We start from the raw sequence: 19,998 nt of genomic DNA on the forward strand, positions 1-19,998 counted from the left end.
AAGCAGTATGTCTCTGTATGGTGCGCTGTTGCTTTGTATTGGTGCAGGAGAAACCTTTTAGTATGTTAAACTACCTCTGTTGAATAGATTTAAAACACTATCAAGTGCATCTTAGAAGTAGCTGCTCTTGAATTTTATACTAAATGAAAATCTGTACGTTTCTATGGGAAAATATCTCATTTAACAGCATCATACTGCAGCTTAGATGTTTACATTGGAATTAAGGACAGACAGCACAGTACAGCAGGCCTTAGTGTATGATGTTTTTTGTTGTTTTTTTCTTGTGAACTGAACGCTGACTGGTTCGTTAGTGTAGGAGCAGTACAATATTATACTTCATGTAACAGATTTGAAAGCTTTAGGGACGAATCTCCAAGAACTTGTTACTCTGTGTGTTTTAATTGAGGTTGTTCAGCTGCAAATTGCTCGTTCTTAAAATATGCCAAAGCCACCAAAATGACTAGAAAAGGGACAATACGGAGGTGATACATCTGTTATGTATCCTTTTCTCCAAGAGAGGCAAGTGTTGATTCTGTTTTTTAAAAATACAGTTGTTACGAGAAGCAGCAATTTGTGGTGAGTTGCTGGAGTTATTATGAGCTGCCAGTGTCCTTGCACAAGGGAAGCTTCAGTCTCCATCAGAAATGCTGGAAGCTCTAAAAATGAGTTTTGCATATAAATGTAATGCAAATAAGACATCTCACGGATCTCCCCTTATACACCCTCCTCCCCTCACATGTGCTGTGTCCCAAGGAAGATAAAGTGTGAAAATATATGAGAGGATCCACCTTACAATACTACTCAGCTATAAAACTAAATTGCTACGTTATTATGCTTTACTTTCTCAGAGCTTCTCTGTGACATGAATTCTTTCAGAGACATTGACCAAACTTTTTAATTAAGTGACGTGGAATATTTAATAGTGAATGCAGTCTGGTGCAGGGTGGAATGTATTTCTCAGCCTTTGTTTTCTCCCCAAACCAATATTATACCACTGCTAACAATCTATAGGAAATGGTTGCATAATATGTCCGTAGAACACCTTTGGGTTTTTCAGGAGTTATTTATATTAGGAGAAGTTGAATAGCATGACCGGAATTAACTAGATTCCTTTTGGTTTAAAAAAAGAAAAGAAAACTTAATGTAATTTTCATTTTGATATTTAAGTGAAATGTGCATAGCAGAAGAATAGTTCTCCCGGAACTATACCAGCAGTTCAGAACATTTCTCTTACACGCTTCTACAATAAGGCAAAATAATTTTATGGAGTTGCTGACTGAAAAGATGGGAGAGTTCTGTGAGAGGCAAGTTATGAAAGGAATAATAAAAATATGCTATACTTTGTCAAGTAACCAATTCAGCCTGCTGCTACTGTATCTGGGTTTCTCATGACTCTTTGGCTCTCTGTATAGCAACATCCAAAAGATTGGATTATATTTTTATTTTATTTTTAAAGATTATGAGTCCAAATAGGTACTTAAAAACAAAACAAAACAAAAAAATCCACAACAACCCACAAATCCAAAATCACTGGAAGTAAAAAAGGGATTATTAGATAGAGTTTTAGGAAAACAACTTAACATGGTGTATTACAGTTTATCAAAAGATAAATAAAACCAATTAATTCACGGTCACACTCTTGTTTTACCGAGGCAAGTCTTATCTGAGTTCCACAGGCTGGTCTGATAGCAGCATGGAACTGGGGACTCTTCAATACGGGGTTTTTCCTGACGTGCCTTTAGTTTACAGAACAGTCTGTGTGCTCAGCTGAAAAACTTGAAAATTCAGGAATTTGAACAGAGGCCAAATGTATCCCTTGTAATTTTAGTTGCTCAAATGAAGAGCTTAAGCAGTGTAGTACTTCTGTGTAATAGATCAGCTCTGAAGCCCTTAGATGGGATGAATTACTTCTTTCATTTGGCCGCAGGGTGTGAGGTCTGCCCAGGCTCACTGAAGGAGTTGCTGCTGCTGAAGGGATCAGTCCCGTATCTTTCTGTCCTCCCGCTCTGTGCCCCTGTTCCCTGCCTTGTGTTGGCGATGATGTGTGACCCCATGGTGAGGCTCTTCACAGGGATAAAGCAATGAAACCCTTTTTGTCTGATTTGTTTTCTGACAGCCGAGTCCCGTGAACAACAACACATCTGCAAGGTCAGGCCAGGAGAAGCAGCAGCAGAAGGGAGGTGACAGACGTGTAGCTGACAGGGCGCAGGGGAGCTGGGACATTTGGTGACAATTAGCTGTCAGGTGAACTTAGCTGTAACATCAGTCTGGGCTCTAATTTTAGTGCCTCGCTGCCTAAAAATAGAACAAACTGCCTTTAATTATGGAGTGCTATTTTGCAGAAATACCATGCCCTCATGGCTGTGCTTTTTGCTTGCATTACTGCTTCTCTGTAGGGTCTGTGACATCTTAGAGTACTGCTTTAATATATAATAACTTGGTAATTTAAAAACTTCTATTTTGATGTTTTTCTAACATTATTCGTAGGATCTTACAGTATTTTGTTTTGAAAACCTTGGCATGGGTGGAAGTCCCATTGCTCTCTTGTGAATACAGAAACAACATCAAGAGGTCTGAAGAGGGGCTGTGGAGGGGTGTGTGGAACAGCTTATTTACTTTTCTAAGTACTTTCTTCTAAGTAAAATCGATTTTTCAGATCTATTTATTAAAAGATAATTCCTCATCCTACAAACCTTGCATTAAAAAATGCGTTGGCTGCCACCAGCTAGTGGAATTCTGACCTTACCTCCAGTTCAGTACCTGAACCGTGCCTGTGCGTGCACTCTAGGCTGAGAAAGCACATTCATGGCAAAATGCTGATGGTGTGGAGAAAAAAGAAAAGATCCCTGTTGCTGCCACCTCGTGGGGATAACAGCAGCAACAACAGTAGGTGTGCGGGGTGGCACAGCACACACAGGTTTGGGTTCTTGCTGCGTGACTCTGATTTCATACAGAGAGCTGGCAGCTGTGACGGGATGTGTGCCACTGGGCTCTGAGGACCCTCCTGCTTCACCGAGCATTTCTCCTGGCCTGAGGAGGCACGTGTGTGTCAGTCCAGCTGTCACAGGTGGGATGGATACCGCACCTACGTCTCTCCCAGATCATTTGGAGCAGCTAGTTGCAAGTTTCCCCTTTGGGCAGTCCCAGAGCTGGGTCACCGGGCAGCTTCCTTGCAGGGACAGGTGACAGCCTTCTCAGCCTCCCGCATGTCAGAGGGTGGCTGGAGACTTTAAGCAGCCTGTCAGTAGCTTGGAGGGGCCATTGTGCCCTTCTTCTGAATTTTAGGGCTGGGCTTTAATGTGGTTGTTTAATAGAAATACTAGCAATATCCAGCGCTTTTTTTTTTTTTTTTTTTTAATGCTAGTATTTTGCTGTTTGCATTTTAGTGTCAGTCACGCTTAGGGCAGCCTCAGATGCATGTAAGGGCAAACCCTGTTACAAGGGATTTTTGCTTTAGTGAGGGGGAGCTGCACCAGACCCTTAGCTATGAGGTTTACAGTAGCTATTAAAGACATGAGGATCCTTCCTTTTCATAAGAAATAAAGGGGATGAGGAGGGGGTGCCACCGTCTGTCAATGACCAGCTGCATGGAGCTCCACCTGGGGGTAGATGAGGAGCTGGCAGGATTTGTGTGTCAGGATTAAAGGGAGGGCTGGGACGGGTGATGTTAGAGTGGGGGTCTGCTACAGGACACTCACCAGGAAGACTGAACAAGTGAGATCCTCTACAGACTGATAGGAGCAGCCTCATGTTCTCATAAGCTCTGGTCCTCATAGAGGAGGACTTCAACCACCCTGATATCTGTTGGAGGGACAACACAACAGGGCATAAGCAAACCAGAAAGTTCCTGGAGCGTGTCAGTGTTAACTTCTTTCTCCACATGGTTGAGGAGCAAATGAAAGCAGGTGCTATGCTGGTCATCATCCTAGCCAACAAGAAGGGACAGGTGGGGAATGTGGAGCTCAAGGGCAGCCTTGGCTGCAGTGATAGGTACATCACTGATAAACGAGCAACTGATGTCATCTATCTACCTGGACTTGTGCAAAGGATTTGAAACTGTCCCACGTGACATCCTTGTTTCTAAGTTGGAGAGACATGGATTAGAAGAATGGACCACTCAGTGGATAAGGAATTTTCTGGATGGTCACACTCAAAGAGCTGTGATCAATGGCTGGATGTCCAGGTGGAGACTAGTGACAAGTGGTCTTCCTCAGAAGTCAGTACTGAGGCCTGGTGCTGTTCAACATCTTTGTTGGTGAGCTGGGCAGAGGGATTGAGTGTGCCCTCAGCGGGTTTGCCGGTGACACCAAGCTGAGTGGCGCGGTCAGTAAGCTGGAGGGAAGGGATGCCATCCAGAGGGACCTGGACAGGCTTGAGAGGTGGGCCTGTGTGAGCCTCCTGAGGTTCAACAAGGCCAAGTGCAAGGTCCTGCACCTGGGCTGAGGCAATCCCAAAAATGTATACAGGCTGGGTGATGAGTGGATTGAGAGCAGCCCTCAGGAGAAGGACTTGAGGGTGTTGGTTGATGAGAAGCTCAGTGTGAGCTGGCAATGTGTGCTGGCAGCCCAGAAGGCCAACCAAGTCTTGGGCTGAATGAAAAGCAGCATGGCCAGCAGGTAGAGGGAGGGGATTGTGCCCCTCTGCTCTTGTGAGACCCCACCTGGAGCGCTGCATTCAGTTCTGGGGTCCCCAGCATAAGAAGGACATGGGACATATTAGAGCGAGTCCAGAGGAGGGCCATGAGGATGCTCAGAGGGCTGGAGCACCTCTCCTATGAAGACAGGCTGAGGGAGTTGGGGTTGTTCAGCCTGGAGAAGGCTCTGGGGAGACTTTATAGAGGCCTTCCAGTACCTAAAGGGAACCTTTAAGTAAGCTGGAGGGGGACTCTTTGTCAGGGAGCGTAGTGATAGGACTGGAATAATGGCTTTAAGGTAAAGGAGGGTACGTTTAGACTAGGTATTAGGAAGATATTATTTACTCAGAGGGTGGTGAGGCCCTGGCACAGGCTGCCCAGAGAAGCTGTGGGTGCCCCATCCCTGGAGGTGCTCAAGGCCAGGCTGGATGGGGCTTTGGGCAGCCTGGGCTGGTGGGAGGTGTCCCTGCCCATGGCAGGGGGGGTGGGACTGGGTATCTTTAAAGCCCTTTCTAGCACAGAGCATTCCACGGTTCTATGATTTTTACAATCACACCTTGGTAGGAGAGGTGCAAAATATGTTGAGAAATAAACTCTTATCAGTGGTGTAGCATAAAGGATAGGCATGTTAGTAAGGACTATTGAACAAAGAATTCAAGGTCATGTATTTCCACACAAATACTCCACAGTGTTGTCTGTCAGAGGCCTCCAAGATGCATGAGATGAAGCTGTGTCAAAGCAAATGGTACTTTCCTGTTTTGACTTTGGATGCAGCTTTGAGAGCAAGCACAGACCTAGCTTTCCCAGGCTGTGAGAGAACTTCAAAAACTCTCCTTCTTACAGCTGGTAAGAGGTGGAGCTGGACCTGTGGGGCCAGGTTGGTGAATGCCATGGAGATGTCCAGCTGAGACCTCCTCTTACTGAGGCTGCCATCCCAGCTCTGTGCTGAGCTGCAGCTTGGAGGCGTGGGCTTGGAGGAAGTACTTCTGCTACTGCCTTAAGTTTCCTCATTCCCTGAACTCAGTTTTGTCAATTACTTGCTTAGGGTTAAGGATCAATGCATTTCAGAGGTGTGTGTGAATTACTGAAGAGGTAAGCAGTGTGTCTGAAAATACAGTTGTCATATGGGTTGCTAATTTAGAGTCACTTATGTGCATTGTTCTCTGTTTCTAAAGAGTTATTTTGTTGATGTGTATTTCATACTGAGTAAGTGTGACTTTTTCTTAAATCCACAGAGTTTAGAAACCCCAGCACTTCAGCAACTTTCATTTACTGTTAGACGAGGGGAATTGCTGGCTGTGATTGGGCCTGTAGGAGCTGGAAAAGTAAGTCTTGATGCTTACTCCATTCTGTGGGGTTTTTGAGTCTCTTAAACATGTCTAAAACTTGAAAATGTGAAACTTCTTGTGTATAAAGATACACTTTACATTGAGGTACTGTCATTCAAGGAAAGCAGATGGCCTGTGAGTGGGGAGGAGATGGTTCAAAGTTAACCAGTACTGTGTGTTTTACTTCTAGACAGCATTTAAAGGGTACTAGTGCATTTATACAATTAGAGTGGCTTGAGTGACAGGGTGAAGTAGGCCATCATGACAATAAGTACTTCGTAGTTTCCATGGTGTATTCAATGCAATCAAACTTCACATTTTTTATTTTTGAATCTTTTCCAGTCTTCACTCTTAAGTGCTGTGCTTGGTGAGCTGCCTAAAGACAAAGGTTTGATAAATGTTACTGGAAGAATCGCTTACGTTTCTCAGCAGCCATGGGTGTTTTCTGGTACAGTAAGAAGTAATATACTGTTTGACAAGGAATATGAGAAAGAAAAATATGAAAAAGTTTTAAAAGTCTGTGCTCTTAAAAAGGTATGTTTTTTTTTCTCTGTTTTATTTTCACAATCTTTATTGTTTCCTTCGTGTTCTTGCAGTCTAGTGGTATGTGCTGTAATATAAAATACACAGAATGGATTTTTATTAGTATAATGGGAGATAACATTTCTGTTAAGTGATAGGATTTGTGCATCATTTTTGACATCGATGTGTAAGGACACTCTTGTAATTCCCAAAACTTTCACTAGAGGGGGATGTCGTTTATGTGAAGCTCCGTCACGTTTGGAAAAAGCTGTTCCCAATTATTTAATTTCATAATCATGTTTTACCCCATTCATTGATGTTATGGTAGATACATGTGTAGATGTAACAAAATGTGGAAAAACAAATGATCAAGCTAGCACCATTTGTGACTTTCATTTTGCAAATATCCTTTATGCTTTTTTAAAAAAACTCATGTATATCATGTATTATGCATTGCTAACGGCTATCAAAAGAACCTTAGTGCTATGTATTGGATAACTTCCTGAGCCCAAGTAGTTTTATGAAAAAATATTTTTGAAAGGTCTGTGTGTAAAGGAGTTTGTGACATGAGATATAGAAGAGGATTAAGCCAGATTTGTCAAGAAACAGACATTTTGCTTGGCAGCTAAAAAGGTTTTATGCAGCATGTTATAATATTCCTGTCAGCAGCAACACAGGTGAAAAGCAGATGGTTACCGTGATGAAATTTTTTTGCAAGGTTTTTATACATAGTAGGTAGAGTTCTAACATCTTCTACTGATATTCAGTCGTAGGCTGTTGTCTAAACTTAACGTTTTAGTGACTTTAGCAGACAGAAAACTGCATTAAAAAAAAAAAAGCCTTCATATTTGATGGTAGATTTGCTTTTATAGTTTTGTTTCAAATTTATGTATCTTATAGAAGTTTTGTAGCTCGGTATAAAACTTTCATATTTCCTGAAGAGGAAATACAGCAGTATAACACAGAACACTGTATAATTTTGTTCTCTCGCTCATAGTCCCAAGCCCCATAATTTAATCAATATAACACTAAGAATAGTAGTGCATTTTCCTCTGGCAAACCTGTTGAAAAAGTGAACTTTAAGATCTCACCTATTTTTCCTGCTTTCTTAATTATCTTTTGCTGAAGGTACGAAGTCATAAATTAACTGTAGATATTTCATCCCATATGAGTTCTTGTATTTTAATGTGAGGTGATACCTTAAACAGTACTATTTAAATAAGAAAATGTTACGTTGAACCAGGTTTGTTGGAGGTTAAAATGATTTAAGAAATGCTTGTTGCCTGTTCTTTATGTTCACAGGACTTGGAATTACTAGCAGATGGTGACCTAACAGTCATAGGAGATCGTGGAGCTACACTGAGTGGGGGACAGAAGGCCCGTGTAAATCTGGCCAGGCTAGTATTTTTGTTGTTCCTAAAATGTACAAATTCACAGACTTTGGTGACTGAAGTAAATGCACTTAAGACTGTGTGATGCTGACTTTTCTTTAAACCTTGTAGGGCCGTTTATCAAGATGCAGACATCTATCTTTTGGACGATCCACTGAGTGCAGTAGATGCTGAAGTTGGAAGACATTTGTTTGAAAAGTATGTTGTTGCTTTATTTTTGTTTAAAATACCATTGATATCTTTCAATTTGTAATAGAAGAACTTGAGAAAACATTTTTGGGTAGATGGTTCTCTTCACAAAACTTCTAATGCATTCACTTTCTGTGTATATTTTTCTTCTCTTTTATATATTTGGAATAGGTATGATTTTTTTTTTTTCTGTGTGACTGTTATTATTTATTTTTAAAAGCCTTGTAAAGCTCTGTTTTGAAGATATTAGAATTATTCCTAAGGGAATACATGCTGTTTTCTTGAAGAAAAAAAAAGGTCGTATTTTGTACATCAATAACAGGTTTTTATGAATATTTGTACCAAGTAAAGAACACCGTAGAGCAGTATTTTCAATCACTTCTTAGTTTGCTGCAGCTTTATTGGTGTAGTAATAAGCACTTCAAGTGGCTGAAAAAAAGGCTACAACTCTCTTAGATTATTGAGTGATTTTTCATTTCAGTTCCTGACTGGTTGAAATTTCTCTTAAGTGAAATGGGGAAATACGGCCTGCAGACTAGACTGTGGAGAGCGGAAATAGAGGAAAAAAGAATGCATAAGCTTACCATAAATGAGAGAGAGATTAGACCTTTCCCCATTTCTGAAGAAATAGCAGAGTGTTCATTAAAAACCAGGGTCCCTTCTCAATAAATTTCCTCTTCTCCGTCTCTTCTTTCAAACTGCCTAATCTACAGCGCATTGATAGTACAGGAATAATCCAGCTATTCCCAGCCATTGTTTTGTCCTTGCTTCTTCATAGCCTACTCCTCTCCCTATCAAAAGGTATGATCTAGAATTTATTAAAAGTGGAAGGAAAATCTTCCGTTGATTGAATTCACAGGGCTTTGGTTGAAACCTTACATGAAAGCATTTTCTGGAGCACACTTACCTGCACTGAATTCCACACTCCTACCACATAAATTAATTTACTTTTACTGTTGTTCCCCACTCCCCACCCCTAGACAATCATAAAAACTTGTCTTGAAGATGTGGTTGTAGGATTTGCATTGACTGTCATTGCATGCATGTTCTTTTATTGCTGAGTGGGGAAGCTTTTAGAATCTAGATTTGAAAATTATGCATCTGGTTGACGTTTGCAGTTTCAAATCTCAAGTTCCCTTTAAAACCCCATCAGCATTTTATTTTATTTTATTGATATATTCAAATGGCTACTGTTTCTTTCCATGAGATTGCATGAAGTTAGGAGTCTTGTGATGCATTGGCTTTATATTCATTATTCCATGTGTTCGTTTTCACCTGCCACAACATAACCATCATTACTTCTGTAGTTTGTATACTCTGTCAAATTCCTTCAGTGCCAGTTGAAACAGTCTGAACTTTAGCTGCTGCTTCTCTGTTTTTGTGCAGCATCTCTTGACAGCTTCACCTTCTGAATGTGTCTGTGCAGCGCTCTGAAAGTGAGCGTGCCTAGGCTGTCAGGCTGTCTCTCCCTTAGGTCTGAGGGTTTATTCACTAACAGGGAAACACCAAAGTACAGTAGTGCCAGCAAAAGAGGTTGGGTTGCCTCTTCAATTTTTTTTCAGTTTTATATGAGCTTTGACATTGGGAGTCTACATCCTGCTGCAGAACTGCACGTCTGGATTCTTGTATGTGCAGGAGCGTAAAGGAGCTAGAGGCCATTGCTCTGTTAGCATAATGTAGGTTTTCCTGGTAACTCTGTGGAGTTGAGAAGAAACACGGAGATGAATTTGAAACTTTGAAAACTGGCTAGGATTTTTCCTAGCAGCATGTGTTTTCATTTGCGTCTTCTTCTGCTCAAGATCAGCTTGACCTATACAGATAAAGTACAATAAAAGCACTCTGTGGGGTGAACGGACTGTGTGAAGAAGGAGTGGCAAGGAAAACTGAACTGCCTGCCCTGATCAAGATGTTAAAGGAGGTTGCCTTCTGAGGCTTGCATGGCAGCTGTAAAAGGTGCAGGGTTAGTGGGGAGAATCTTAGGTTCGGTAGCTTGCCTTGAATAACAAGGCTGGGCTTGTTCCTTAGTGCTTCCTCAGTAGTGCTAGAAATCTGCAGAAGAGAGCGCTTGGGCAAGAACGATTTCTTAGAACATCACGCTGAGGAATGTCTGAGACCACTTCATACAAACTGCCCCCAGGAATCCAAACCGCAAGGCGTAAAACAATGGGCAAGATGGAAGAAATAGGGGGTTATTTAATGAGAATCTGAAATGGATATTGTTCAGTTCACTTGCTCTTTTTTTTCCTTTTCTTTTCTTTGTAATTTTATATTAATGCTTAATTTTAATTTTTTTTTTTTAGAAGTGCTTGGCCTATTTGCTTACATTTAGAGATAGGTATGTTCCTAGCACTTCCCTGAAGCTATGGTCTGTGGAGGGCTGCTTCGTTACATTTGCTGCTTCTCTCTGCTCTGTTCAGCTACTGCAGTAAACAGTTTTAAAAAGATAAATTCTTTTCAAATGAGGAAGAATGAGAGTAACACAGCTCCGATGGGAAAATAGTCCGTGGTATTATTAATGAGGGACTGGGTCTCTTACAAATTTATCCATAATGGAGCCAAGTTGTTCTGTGGATGGCAGAACAGATGAAGCTCGTTTCCCAATGAATTTCTCTCTCCTGCTCAGATTCCTTGAGGCGTAATAAAGTATAAACTGGAGATTCCCTATTTTTATGTTATTTGCGTCCTCTTTTCCTGTGAGTTCTCTGAAAGGCAACACTAGATGTGGATCAGCCTTCTCACAGTGAAGGGTACCAGTATAGTTCTGCGTTTTGGTTTATCAGTGTGTATATACACACGTATACATAAATATGTATATAGACACATGCATATAGTATATTTTCACTAGCTTTTAGGAAACCTGGCATTTTGAGACCTTTAGCTTTTCCACCAGGTTTCAAATGAGAGGCACACATAACAGATACTGTGGCACATTTCCTTGTATGACAGAATCTGGAATAGCCTGTGGTGCTCTAAGAAAGTCAATCAGTCATGCTTGGACCCCGAGAAATTTCCTGCTTTCCCTGTGCATCTTTGTAAACATATTTCTATAGATTGCATGGTTTCAGATCGCTTTGGGACAGAAATTATGTCCTGCTGACTTGAAAAAGGTGTTTTTAAGGGTGAGACCAGTGTATTGAGACAGATACTCTTCCCCAGTTATTGTTCTTCCCTCATCTTTCCTAGTGACAGGAGCTGTGCGCCCAGTCCCAGTGGATGATCAGCCTGATTTCTTTCAGTTTCTCCTCAGCACCTGTGGGACTAGACAGCTGCAGGACAGTTTGGGAATCTTTGTAAATCAGACCTAAAACTGTGGTCACGTTTGGGAATAGTATGCACAGGTGTATCATTCTCACTACCCAAGGGAGTTTTGCACAAATTGTTTTGAATGTGTGGTCAAGCTGCTTTGAGTGTAGGGTCATACGTCTTTTCTCCCTCAATTTTGCATTTAGAACAAGGCAGTAACTTTGTCTATTACAGGAATAATGATGAAGTAGTTGAACTTTAGCATTTATTCAGATGGAGCATGTTGGTACCAGGGGGTGATAGCCTCCAGTAGGAACTCAAAGGACTTGTGACACGTAACTGAGCAGTGGATCACTGAATAACTGCGTGTTGAGGCTGACTCAAGAGTCACGTGGCAACTTGGCCAGGTGTTTGCAAAGATAAAGTCTCTCCTTCGCCATCTGAGATAACTGAGAGTTCCTCTGCAAGAGAGGGAAGGGAGCAGGCATGATTTGTAGCACAGGTGTCCTTTGTAATTGCAAAAAAAGGTAAGGAAGAAGTGATCTGATGGCAAAGGAGAGCAGGAAATTCCATCATGTAAAGTGCATGGATAAGATGTCCTGAATTCCTTAGTGCATTCTTACCTCAGACCCAGAAGTGCTTGAGGGGAGGAGGAAAATGAAGTAGGGAAAATGAATAGAAGGATTTTTTTTTAATTACATGTACAGATCTGAATATGTACTTAGTCTCTTTAAAGCAATTGAATTTTTGGAACGCTTAGGAGTGTGCAAATGCTTCTAGTCTCATCTCCCTTGAAGTGGGCTACACTTTAAATTTCCTCTAATGTTGGAGCTTTGAGGAAAAAGAGCTGCCATGGTGGTGTTAGACCTCCAAAGCAAGTGAAATATATCAGTTCTGTAAAACTAGCGGGCAGAAGATAGAAAGTCCTTGCTGTAGAGGGATTACAGGCAGAATCGTTGTGTCAGAGGAACAACAGCCCTGGCAGGTACTTAGTGATGTGTTTAAAGGCGTGTGCTCCTTCCATTATGCAAGGGAGCTGTTGTGTAAATTTGAGGATTTTCCTCAGCTCCCTTTTACGTAGAATCTCTTGAAATTGCAGATTTCTTGAGGATATCTGTAAGAATTCCCACTCTAATTTACACCTGGTCCATGCTCGTCATGCCTCCAACATCACAGCAGCTATTACAACCCTTGGGTAGTACTGGGCAAGCTTGAATGCAGCTCTTTTTTTGTGTTACAGGTGTTGTTCTTAAAAATGTATTAGTTATAACTTTACATGGAGGTGATAAAATAGGAATTCCTTGGACTTCGTTACGTTTATTGCAGATTATATGCTTAAAAGATATGAATATGTCACAGTGATGTTGCTTGTTTTCTTCATAAAGAGGAAAGCATAACTGTGACCACTGTACATTGTGTGTTTTCCAAAAACCATAAAGTTTTGACTTGACTTTTTTTTTTCTCCTATAAATGTGTTTTGGTTGGTTTTTAGTCACACAATATAGAAACCAAAATAAAATAAATTAAAAACGCAAACCATGCTGAGAATCACAGTGCAGTTGTGTGCTTTAGTGGTCTGTGGGCGTAGATGCAGAAGAGTGTTGTGAATACCAAAACAGAAGCGGTCTCAAGAGGGTGCTGTACAAATCCATGCAGGAAAAGTTCATGAAGAGCTACTTAAACACAAAGATCTCTGTCGCAGAAAATCCCTAACGTATGGCCTCTGGAAGCTGGCAGTGTGCACGAAAGAAAGCAGCATTGTACGGGTGCGTATAGATTTCAGCCAGCCATTCACTGCTGCCTGGTGTCTGGGGCAGGAGCATGGGTCTTAGGGACCATTATTTCGTGTCAGTACAGTTGTCCTTACACATCATCCCACTGGAGGCTGGGGCTTGTCATCAGATGGAAATAAATGTTTAGCAAGATAAGCGTAGGAACAGAAACAGTGTAGTATAAGGACATGTGGGGTTGTGTCTTGGGCAAATGCATCACTTTTTGTTGTTGTTGTTCCGAAGTTCTGTAAATTTCAAAATGTACAAAAACTGTTGGTGGATTGTTTTTCCTAAACTTTTTAAATTTGAAGGGAAATGAGAGGAAAGCAAACGAAGTAAACAAATTAATATAACAAAGGCTTTACGCCTGTGAGCACTTCTGCATGTGCTTTCATTTCATTTCAGGGGTGATTTCCATTGAAACCAATGTAAGTATTAACTAGAATAAAGTTAAAACTTGCATGTGAACTTCCCAAAAGGAGAGGCGAGAAGAATAGGAAGGAAGAAAGTGTAATCATTAAAGAAGAAACACTTTGCAGAGGTGAAAGAAAGCTGGTTCTTAGAGATAAAAACTTAAAAACGATTAAGGAACAACTTGTCTCGAAGAAAGGCAAACCTGATACGGAAGGAAGAACGAGTGAGGATTCACACACATGAAGGTGCCAAGATGCTGCCTCTACCTAGAGGAGCAATTGTACTCTTGTAGGCACCCTCCTGAGCAAGTGTCTTCTGCCACGTGCCCTGCATTATCACAGCTCAAGCTACCATTTTTTAAATTATAATTGTTTTCTGTCAAAGTGCAGTGGGTTTTTAAATGGGTCATAGTACCCTGTTAACTTAAAATATTGTTTGTTTACGTCAAACTGGAAGAGTGCGATTTTTAGAGTGACCTGTCTAGAGTCTGTCCTCAGTGCTTCGGATGATGGTGGTGGTCACTGGTGCTACATTTTTCAGGCGTTGGAAAACGGGGCAATGCTTCAGGCAGTTCTGGAGACAGACAGGGATTTGGGAAGTCTTGATTAAAGGGTGCGAGTTAATAGATGCACACAGAAGGGATAAGTGCGAAGTATGGCTCTGTGAACACACAATAGGCAGGGATCAGCTGTAGCAGTCTTGTGGAAGAGGAGATGCACATTATGGAAGGTCACAAATCCAGGATGAGTCAGCAAGTCGTGCTCTTGTCAAGGAAACTGTGCCCTGGGATTTATCACCGGTAACCTATCTGGCAGAACAGGTAAAATAATCTTCCTATTGTGCTTTGTCCCTGTCAGGTCTCAGCTGGAATAATGTGTTCGATTCTGTGCACTTCCAAAAAAAAGTAGACCAGCTTCAGGCTCCAGTGTAGCCCATCAAGGAGGTTGAGATGTCAAAGGAAAAAAACAAACTTCTGTAATTCCTTGTAGTGGAAAGGCTGAGGAACCTCTGAGGCTTCACTGTCTGCGCGTCTCCTGGCTGCCTGTGCACGTGTCTGTGTGTGTGTGTATTTAATGATCTGACGACGTGATGGTATTTTGCGTGGTAATTCCTTCTGCTGTAATCCACTGAAGGTGCTCCCAGTGTAATTAAAAGATGATGGCCCTCGGGAGAGTAGTGGAGAAGCAGCACAATGAAGGGGAACTTGGTGGGTTTTTAAGCAGCAGGTAAAACGATAGAGGCATTTTGGGGCATAAATGAGACTGATTAACCTAGAATTGGTTGTCTTTGATGATGGTTGTTTTTTCTTCTCTACGCAGCAGTATTTCTAAAAGTAATGAGAATGAGACTGAGCCCTAGTGAGCCAGTTCAAAACACAACCGCTTATGGAAGATTTTGGATTTCTTTGTGTGTCGTTCCTGTGACGATACCAAGTTTTCACAAATACAAATTCAGGGAGCTGTGAGTCTTGTGCTGGGCCTTTTATCCCATTTGGCTATGCTGCACTTCTCCTTGAACCCTGACTTCAGTCTTCTGTGGCAAACGTGGCACCGTAGTAAATAAATGCTCACCGTACATTGCAGAAGAGGTTGTTGTCAGAGACAGGTTATAGATATTTAAAAATTTAGAACATAAAGCTCCAAAACAGCCTGATGTGTTGAAACAGACATTATGTATATACTTACTATTTTACTAGTTTTGCAGCTTCAGTGCTTCCTGATGATACTGTATTTTAAGTGGCAAAATTTTCTAGTGAGCTGTCTGAGCAGTGAGTTGTTTAACTGAGTAATAGATGGAGGTCTGTGCTCTTTGTGGTGATTTTTCCTCCCGGTGCTCATGCCAGTGAATTGTGACAACAATTTTTCTACTCATCTGTTATCAACAAACTCTTCAGCTAGTTTCTTTCTACCCAGATAGACATCAAATCGAGAGTTGTTGTTGTTGTGTGTGTGTGTGGTTTTTTTTTTCAGTTCTCATTTGAGTGATCTGATCTATCTGCGGAAATTTATTTTTCCGCAGAGGTCATTTCTGCCTTCTCTCCTGCGATCAAGCTCATGCTGGACGCTGTGCCGAGGGCTCTGACAATGCTAATTGCTTTGCTCTGACGCTGAGATAATCCACTTTTTTCTTTTCCTTTTTCTGTTTTTCAAATGCTAACTTGAAGTACGATGGGCTCACCGTGACGCAGGATCGAGGTTTAAAGGTTTTCATCCCTGAGATTTTGTAGAGGTCCAGTTTGTCTCGGTAAGCTGTTAGACACATACCTGGCACACAGAAAGGCAGTGATCAAAGTAGGATATGGGCTGTAGGTACTTTCTACCCATCCTGTAGGTAGTAAGGGAAAGCCAGATCTCTTGACAGTGGATATCTGATATATTCAGCTTTCCTACTAGGTGATGAAATATCCTGCAGTTTGCCCGGTCCTCTGGAAAGGTTGTGCTGAAGGCTGATTTGTTGCATGCCTTAATTTGGCGCTCCAGTTCCCAGGTGGCTCCTTTCAGGGCCTGCTCAAAGGGTAGGCAGTCTCCACACCCAAAATAATACTCCCACAAAGAGTTTGGTGTATAAATAGCTGCAGCTGCTCCAGTAGCTCTGCTGCTGCAAATACCTGGCCTTGATCAATTGTTGCACCTTGATCATTTAAGAATGGCATCGCTGGTTTATGGCTACTTCTTGAATGCTGCACAGGAGGCAGATAACTCACTCAGTGAGAGTGTTGGTTTTAACTTACTGCACAGTCTATTTGGGACTGTGCAATACATCTTCTGCGTGTAATTATCCGGATTAATACCAGCATTAACCATGTTATAATACATGGTTATAAACAGTCATTGGCAGAGTGATAAGTAGATGTAAAGAGCTATATGTAGGGAGTTAGCCTAAGAGAGACAGGGTGCAATATGGTCTCATTGCTAGTCAGCTGCTGTTCTTTTTCTGCCTTACTCCCAGTACTGCTTATTTGCATTTCTTTATTGAATTTTTCCTATTGGATTGCTGTGGTTTTGGTTGTGTGTTTTTTTTTTTTGGGGTGGGGAGTGAGGAGATAGAATTGGTGTATGGGGTTTGTTTGGTTTGGTTTGTTTGTTGCTTTTTTTTTTCTCCTTTCTTTTCTTTTGTGCTGAGTGTCACCCCCCTGTGTCATGTTAGCAAAAAATGACTCCAGTAGGAGTGGATCTATGGAGGGAAACATGGTGCCAAGGCTCACATGTAGGTCAGAAGGTTTTGCTTTGAACAAGCCATCATCTGCCCCTGTGAGCTGCATTCCTCTTGGTGGTTGAATACGAGCTGTACTCCTGCAACATTTTCCAGCTTGCTTTCATCTAGGAGAAGTCCAGTTCATGTGCCCCAGTGCCATTCACCAGTATGAGCCACAGCAGGTCGAGCTGAGACAACTGGGAGATGATCTTCAAAAATACACACCTGGTCCAAATGGAAAGCGCTAATGCCTGCGCCTTCACTGACCCCCTCAGTTCTTGGCAGTATGAGTTGTGCGTGTTTGTTTTCCTAAAGAAGCGAGTGGCTGAGAAGCAGGAACCCTCTCAAAGGGTTGGGAAGTGTTGGATATTCGCTTGTGTCGGTGCTGCCCCCTTCCCTGTTGCATGCAAAGAGCAGCAGGCTTGCAGGGTTCTGCACACCTAAACCTGTGTTCCACTGCTAGGATTTATTTTTTTTTTTTTATTTTTTGTCTCTGGTGGCCTTACAAGACCTCCTGAAATACACTAGTTTTAGCAGGAAAGATGTTTCAGAGGGGGCCAAACTGCACTTACTGACAGGTTCTGTTGTTCCCAGTCCCTTTACTTCTCTCCCTAAATCCCAGACTTCAGGGGAAGCCCAGAAGGTGCAGTGAGGGGTGGCGGATAGGTAAGGCAGTGGAGGGTAAGCCCTGCTTTCATGGGAAAAGGTCAGAGACGTTTGAAGGATCTCACTCCTCCCCATCAATATGTACCTGACTGCAGCTCAGAGCAGTAGTACTGTCTGCTTCTCCAGCCGTCTCAGTAACTTGCTCCAACAGCTGCTCTGAAAGCTCATCTCACTCAAGTGACTTTTATTGGCGGTGTTTTTCCATAGTTGTCTGCAGGATGTTGCCTTCCTTTCTCTTTCTGCGAGTTTCGTTCTTGTTAAATAACCTCTTTGTAATCAACTTGTGGTATGTACGTTTGTTACGACGATGGCAAATACAATTTTAACGAAACCTCCTTAAGATATTTCCTTTTCTTTCACCCCAAAACAGAAACATGAATTTCCTATGTCCTACCATTAAAATGTCAAAAGTTAAATAAGCAGCATGTTTGTTGAGCATAACTTTGAGACATCCAAGATGCATGGGTATTATCTTATATTTAATACTGTATAATTGAGTAGAAGTTCCTAGGAACCATCAAAAATGTTTTTTGCCTTTTTATTTAAATATTTTTCCATCTCTTTGCAGATGTATTTGTCAGGCCTTACATCAGAAGGTATCTGTTTTGGTGACTCACCAGTTGCAATATCTCCGTGCTGCAACTCAGATTCTAATCTTAAAAGATGTAAGTGATATCAGTGTCTACACTTCTACATCTCACATGCTTTCTAATTTCTTTAATAATCTTTCTTTAATAATCTAAGAATGGAAAAAAGCAGTTAAACTTTTTTATTTTTTGTTTGTAAATTTCCTGCTTACTGATGACCATGTATGTTTTTAAAGATTTATAATTGTCAATGAATTCTTTTTAGAATGCCTTCCTTGAAAAACCTGCTCCTGAGTTTTATCATATATATGCACTTTTACATATTAATTTTGTCTTGATATCTGTATTATGTTGTGAGAAAATTATTTCTTTTGAGACAAAATTAACGCTTTGTTTTTCTTCTTGATTTTTTTTTTTTACGTTTGTGTGAATAAAGAGCCCTGTTGGTCCTGCAGCCCTAGCTTTTTTTAAGCTAAGGCTGAGAAATGGTCACAGATAGCTTTGAGAACAAGGAGTACATCAGTGAAACTGGTTCCTTCCAAACTTAGTTGGACCAGATGTTCAAGGTTAGAGAGGAAATGCAAGAGCTTCAGAGGTTTTTTAACGTTGGGTGGTGACAACCCAACACCAACTTCAAATTACTTCTGATGCTTCACAGAGTTGTGAAAAGTACCTGCCTTTTTCCTCCCATTCAGGTGTCTTTAAAAGTTACATTAGTTTTCTAGAGGTGAGTTTGTGACAGAGCTGTAAGAAGCCACACAGACTGTGAAAACAGCCTGGAGTAATTTAAAGACCGATGGTCATGTATGTAGTTCAACAGCATGTCCTAAGGCTGCATGGCTGCCTTCCACAGCTTCTCCAAAGAGGTAATTCTCACCTGGCTGTAACTGGGACTTCTGTCATCCTGTTTGTATGCTTGGTTAGCTGCCAGCAAGGGACTGGAAGAGAGTGAAGAGCTTGGTTTTGCTCTTCTAAGTGAGGAACTGATAGTTGGAGGCTTCACTTCAGTTTCTGTGGAGGGATGTATGTCTGCAGAACTCCTGAAGCAGCAGGGACAGGTCTGTTACAGAAATTGTCTGTTACCGAAAATTGTCTGTTACATAAAGTGTATAATGAAGATAATCAAAACTTGTATTAATTGTAGGGTAAAATGGTGGGGAAAGGTACCTATTCAGAGTTCCTGAGGTCTGGCATCGACTTCGCTTCCCTTTTGAAAAAAGACGAGGAGGCAGAACAGCCGTCAGTCCCAGGAACCCCCAACCTGAAGGCCTCCCGCAGCCGCACCTTTTCCGAGTCCTCTGTCTGGTCCCAGGATTCTTCTGTCCACTCGATGAAAGACGGAGCAGTGGAGCCACCGCCTGTGAGTGCTCATTGCAGTTCTTGTTTGGCTGTGTTTTTCTGACTTAGGCTGTGATAAAGGCTTTTCCTGCTGCGCTGGAATGTCAGTTGGATGCCATTAGCAGGTGAGAGCTCATTGTGCAGAGGCTGCCCAGCGGTGTGCTTAGCTGGCAGTCCTACCACCTGGGCTGCAGAGGGCAGGCATCCCACAGCTCTGTGCAGTTGTGTTCACACCCAGCACACTTTGTTTAGGTTCAGCATCAACTCTGCTGGCTCTGGGAACCATTCATATCAGTATCCAGAATAATTCATCTGTGCTTCCCATATCCTGTCCTCTGACAGTGGTACTTTAAAGGGACAATACCACGTTATTGAGTGGATTCTGTGTGTTCATACAGTGCTGAGGTCAAATTAATACTTTCCCTAAAATCCTGAGCTCTGGCAAATGCGTGCAGAAGCAGTGGCTTCACACAAAGTCTACATTTGCATGGCTGGCATTAACATACCCCACATGATCATGAGCAGGCCCTGAGGGAGGAATCTTGGGATGCCACTGCTCGGCTCTCCCTGGCTCTGCTGGTATCGAAAACAGAGTGTTTTTATGGTGCCAGCTTGACTTCCAGGTGCCTTGTTATCTCTTGGTCTGCACCGTGCAAAAACAACCATAATAGTTTTGTACCAGAGGTGGCCTTGTGATGGGGTGTCTGCATTCATACAAAA

At 41.8% G+C, this 19,998-nt stretch overlaps 1 protein-coding gene across 1 annotated transcript in view; it reads left to right on the forward strand.

Annotated features, from left to right (window-relative positions):
• ABCC4 (ATP binding cassette subfamily C member 4 (PEL blood group)) overlaps window positions 1-19,998 on the forward strand; it is a 148,121-nt gene that overhangs the window by 27,977 nt on the left and 100,146 nt on the right. The window contains exons 10-15 of the mRNA XM_027443227.3: window positions 5,869-5,958; window positions 6,304-6,495; window positions 7,786-7,880; window positions 7,986-8,072; window positions 17,922-18,018; window positions 19,085-19,300. Coding sequence (XP_027299028.2) covers window positions 5,869-5,958; window positions 6,304-6,495; window positions 7,786-7,880; window positions 7,986-8,072; window positions 17,922-18,018; window positions 19,085-19,300 — 777 coding nt within the window. The remainder of the gene's footprint in view (window positions 1-5,868; window positions 5,959-6,303; window positions 6,496-7,785; window positions 7,881-7,985; window positions 8,073-17,921; window positions 18,019-19,084; window positions 19,301-19,998) is intronic.

Source organism: Anas platyrhynchos, chromosome 1, assembly GCF_047663525.1.
Source record: "Anas platyrhynchos isolate ZD024472 breed Pekin duck chromosome 1, IASCAAS_PekinDuck_T2T, whole genome shotgun sequence".
NCBI lineage: Eukaryota > Metazoa > Chordata > Aves > Anseriformes > Anatidae > Anas > Anas platyrhynchos.